The sequence below is a fragment of the Alligator sinensis genome, unplaced genomic scaffold (assembly GCF_000455745.1).
Source record: "Alligator sinensis unplaced genomic scaffold, ASM45574v1 scaffold699_1, whole genome shotgun sequence".
Taxonomy (NCBI): domain Eukaryota; kingdom Metazoa; phylum Chordata; order Crocodylia; family Alligatoridae; genus Alligator; species Alligator sinensis.
This window is the reverse complement of record NW_005842359.1, coordinates 546,864-551,599: the sequence shown is the minus strand read 5'-3', so window position 1 is coordinate 551,599 and position 4,736 is coordinate 546,864. Positions and strand designations below refer to the sequence as shown.

The window sequence follows — 4,736 nt, the reverse complement described above, 5'->3', positions numbered from 1 at the left end:
CCCTACAAAAAGGGGGGGGGGGAGAGAGGGATAGGTGGCTACACTGACCTATTCATTACTTTCTATTAGGAAGATTAAGAACTATCACGCAGTTCACAGGGAGTCAGTCTTGTGAGTTAGCCACTTCACACTTTCATTCTCTGTTACAGCACAGAGGCACCTACAGGATAAAAGTCTACGAGAAGGATAATCTGAGGAGCCAGATGATGGAGTTAACTGAGGATTGTCCTCAAGTCCTGGAACAACTACGTCTCTGCGAGATCCAGTCCTGTGTTGTACTGGAGGGACACTGGATCTTCTATGAAATGCCAAACTACCGTGGCCGTCAATACCTCCTGAGACCTGGAGAGTATAGAAGATTCAGCGACTGGGGTGCAACAACTAGCAAAGTTGGGTCTTTGAGACGTGCTGCTGACTGTTTTTAGATCTAGTAACATTGCTATTCTTTTAGCCTGGCAAATGTGTGATCTGATGAATAAAAGCATGTGAAAAGCATTGCATCGTTGCAAATCTTGCTTGGTACACTATTATAGCTTCTGGAGCAGAGGCACGTCCATCTTTCACTGGCATTTCTTATCACTGCACAGCTACTTCCTACACAGAGAATATTAAAGCCAAATAAAAGGCTCCGCTAAGACTCAGAAAGGGAACATCTTGCCCTTCCCTGCACAGCTGTGTGAACTTACCTAGAATACAGTGTGGGGCACATATTTGACCCTGAGCCATGCTTAGAAACCTCCATGATACTGATCAGAGACCTGGATAGAAAGACTAGAGCAGACCTAGTACTCAGCTAGGTACCAGCAGCCTGGCAGAGCTTCCCCAAACGCTGCTACCAATCCGCCTACTCCTCTTTCCAGCCAAGGATTATCATCAAGCACAGCCCTCAACCCAGTCCAGGATAAGGAGAAGTCAGGGACAGAACATTAGCACATGGCTAACTAAACCCTATACAGAATAGAGTTTAAACTCATGGGCAGGAGTTGAGGCTCTTGGCATGCAATTACATTGAACTTAGCCATCATTCAACAGGAAGTTTTCAGCTCTTGTGGTTGCAAAGAAGAGGTCAAAAAATGTGACTCAAGTAGAATCAATGCAAAGATATCTGCTCAAGTTTGCAGAGAGTCTCAAACAACAGTGCACAGCGGGCTGGACTGCCAAATGCACCACAGTATGGTGTTAATTCCAGGACCCATGACTTGTGGGAGTCTGTGAAAACCAACCCAATTACCGGTGGGGGCACATTTCTCACGGGAGGGCCACTCTCTCGCCCATCTCTCAGTCCTGATCCTCAAGGGAAACTTACACAACACTTCCCAGAGACGAGCCTATGAGCTCCATTTCATCAACCTCCTGGATACTAGAGATCATGGACTTAATATAGACATTGGATTTTTGACACATTATAATCTGCCTGGCAACTGACTCCCCAGCCCAGCCCAGCCCCTGGCTTCTTTACTTTTCATTCCATCCAGGAAGAGCACACACCAACTGCTGAAACTTCCTTAGCCTGATGAAGGGTTTTTGAACCCGAAAGCTTGCTTAATAACTATTCTCCAACTATTTGGGTTGGTCTAATAAAAGATATCAAATTCACCCAAGGAACCTTGTCTGCCTATGTCCTTAGACCAACACGGCTACAACCTACATCCCTACCCCAAACAACTTACACTCTGCATTATAGAAGAGCTCCGAAGGTCCACTCTACCCATCCAAACAGATGCACCCTTGCTCAGTGGTGAGTACGGCCCCTCCCTACTTCCAGAGGTATAATCTGGCCATGAACAGATTTAGGGTGCGCATTAAAGGTTTTTAACTGCCAAAGCAGTACAATTCAGTAACAATTTCCCAATACAAACATCTGTGGCAGAAAATCCTAACTACTTTTATAATGCAGTTTGATTTGTTTATGAAAGGGCTTATACAATGTGGTTGTCCGAACTTGATGACCTAGAAGATCCTTTCCAGACCTGGGTTCTGTGTTCTACCCCTGTATGTCAGGGTAGGAGGAAAAAGGCACCTCTCCTACCATCTTTGCTATTCCTGTTTTGAGGAAACCTCTTCCCACCATTCCTGAGAGAAGGAGAAGGTTTTACGTTGCTGTTCTTTCCTATTAATGGGGGACCATCAGTCATACAAAGTGAGTGACTTTGTGGAGAAACAGCCATTCAGAGCCAGCCATATGAGCAGCAATAGAATTTTTCCATCCACGGAGATTATTATACACAGTTGGATAAGTATTTAACATTGACTCTCTTTTTGGATAATTGTAAAACAGACTCACATTTTTAGAAAGATTGTAAAATGGTATACACGTAACTCTGGTGGTGGTGCTACCTGCAGCCATGTCCATATTTTTGGGATCCTGGGGTGCCAATAGGTCTCAGTCTACTGGCTGGGAGCACCACTCATTGGAGTGCTCTCCCCTGGTTCTCTCTGCACCAGACCACACACTAAATAACTATTTACAATAATTTATTACTACAATAACTGAGAGACTGACAAATTTGACAGCCCATAAATAACAAACAAAATATTTTCAATGAGTTCAATAATAATCTATACCAGCAGATAAAGCAAATACTTACCATATAACAAAAGCAATTATGTTATCAACTTTAACACTCAGGCAACTTATAACAGGTATATGCACTTAATCAGCCAGGTCTCCACAAAACCACTCTGCCTGCAGCAAAGTAGCCCCCTGTGCAGTGGAGCCCCGGGGAGTGGCGCTCGCTCTGCCTCAGAAGAGAGGCGGCGATGCTGTCATCTGGACAGAAGACAGTGGTGATTGTGAGGACCTCAGGTGTGGCTGCTCTGGAGACCAGGGTTTCTTCCTTTGTCCAGTCTTTCCTGGGCACTTGCAATCAGTCACACCATTCCCCAGAGACTTCCCAAGGCAGCTCCCCTGTGTTTGGCACCTGGACTGCCCCTTCTCGGCTGTACTTTTGAGCTCTGCGGGAGCTCCCACAGCCACGATTCCCTGCTACTTTCTCCAGCTCTCCCAGAAAACCTCCTCTAGCAACCCCTGTCCCCGATTCCCTCCCAGCAACTTCCTGCACCCAGGGAGCTTAAGAGTAGGGTAGGGAACCCGTTTGTACAACCCCTGCTCCTTCAGTAAAGGATACCGGGCAATCCTGGTGGCTTAGCTGGTGGCTCCTCTGCCCTCAGTAGCAGCTCCCTCAGTCACGAGTCTTCTGCCAGTCATCCTCTCAGAAGCAACTGTCCTAGTAGCAGCCCTTCTCCGCACAGCTTCAGCTCCCCTCTCCACACCTGGTCTTCCCTGTTTTTTCTTGTGCTTCCTGTCCTCGAGTTTCAGCTGTCCAATTACATGCATGCATCCTGTGTGCACAGCCAGCTGCAGATCCTTGTCCCAAGAGTGCAAACACCCTGATTGAGCTCGCAAGCTCTGAGGAAACCCTTCAGCACCTTTACATACAACAGCATGGTTACAGATAGGATGTTAATTTCACCACTGTATGCACCTTCCTAACACACAAAGGATAAGAGCAAAGGCAATGAGAAATTCAGTTTTAGAACAGCTTCCGACACCATAGCTTGGCAACATTATGGAGGATACATAATTAAGACTGAGTTCAGTTTTCCCACTGAGAACAGAGATTCAGTCTCATATGCTGCATGCTTCATTGCAGAAAGGGGATTTATAATATAACCAAAACAGAGAATATCATCACTAAAAGCCCTGGCAGTAAACTATGCAACCATATGGGAATCTCAGGAAATGGATTGACCAAAAATAAAATAAAATAAATCAGATGGCACTGTAGAGGTGATTTACACAGCCTGTCACAGGAAATTCCAGGCTGTGCATGTCAACTGGCTGGGGACACCTGCCTGCATCCCTGACTCAGGAACCTAACCTCAGGAGAGTAACTGAATTTAAAAAGTCTCCATGTGTTCAGTATTTTCTAATGGCTAACTTTGTGGGATGCTTTAAAGTCATAACAGAACAGATGTTCACAGCACTTGAAGCGCTTTATAAATGGCAGATCCTGCTCTAAGTTAACCCTTGATGGATGTGGTATTAGGCTATAGCATTTTAGGTGAAAGTGCTTTTTTTGAACATCCGTCACACTTCAATGTAAGTCACGTTCTGTCACCATCTCAGGGGCCCTCTCTGGGTGGCTTGCTAACCTCAGCTGGCGCTTATCTGCTCCAGGTGAAAACTGGCCCAGCTCCACCACTGGGCTATCACAGAGAGGAGACCAAAAAAATCTGTCTCCTCCCTGCACAGCTGGGGGGAGGGAATAGAGACTCTCTGTGGCACAGATCCCACCCCGCTACCAAGCTGGAGGGTTTGAGTCTTGGTGGGGCCAGGTAGGATCCAATCCATGTCAGGGGGGCTCCCTTCCCTCCTGGCTCCAGTTCCCAGAGTGGCGAAAAGCTGAACTGGGCAGCCCTGTTTTGCAGCTCTTGGCCATAGCTGTCAAGAGTCTAGAAGAGGGGAGGGGGAGGGAGCCCCCCGCCGCACGGACCCAGCCCAGGCTCCGCACCCAGAACCCAGCCAGCAAGCTGCAGGGCCCTCACAGTGGGAGCAGGGCTCTGTTCCCCACACCTATTCTCCAGCTGCTGCTGACAGTCGCCAGCTGGTGAGGGGGCAGGACTGGGGAGAGGGGCTGTTCCAGCATGCTCCTGGGAGGTCTGAGAGAGCACACCTGCCTGCTGGCCTTGGCCAGTGCAGACAGGCACTGAGGCCCACCACCCCCAATGGCAAG

At 47.7% G+C, this 4,736-nt stretch overlaps 1 protein-coding gene across 2 annotated transcripts in view; it reads left to right on the top strand.

Moving 5' to 3' along the window:
• LOC102369400 (gamma-crystallin B-like) overlaps positions 1 to 425 on the top strand; it is a 1,864-nt gene extending 1,439 nt beyond the window's left edge. The window contains exon 3 of one of the 2 annotated variants that reach the window (XM_006029142.1): positions 150 to 425. In XM_006029142.1, coding sequence (XP_006029204.1) covers positions 150 to 425 — 276 coding nt within the window. The remainder of the gene's footprint in view (positions 1 to 149) is intronic. The other variant, XM_025210577.1, reaches the window with a different exon arrangement.
• The last annotated feature ends 4,311 nt before the right edge of the window (positions 426 to 4,736 follow it).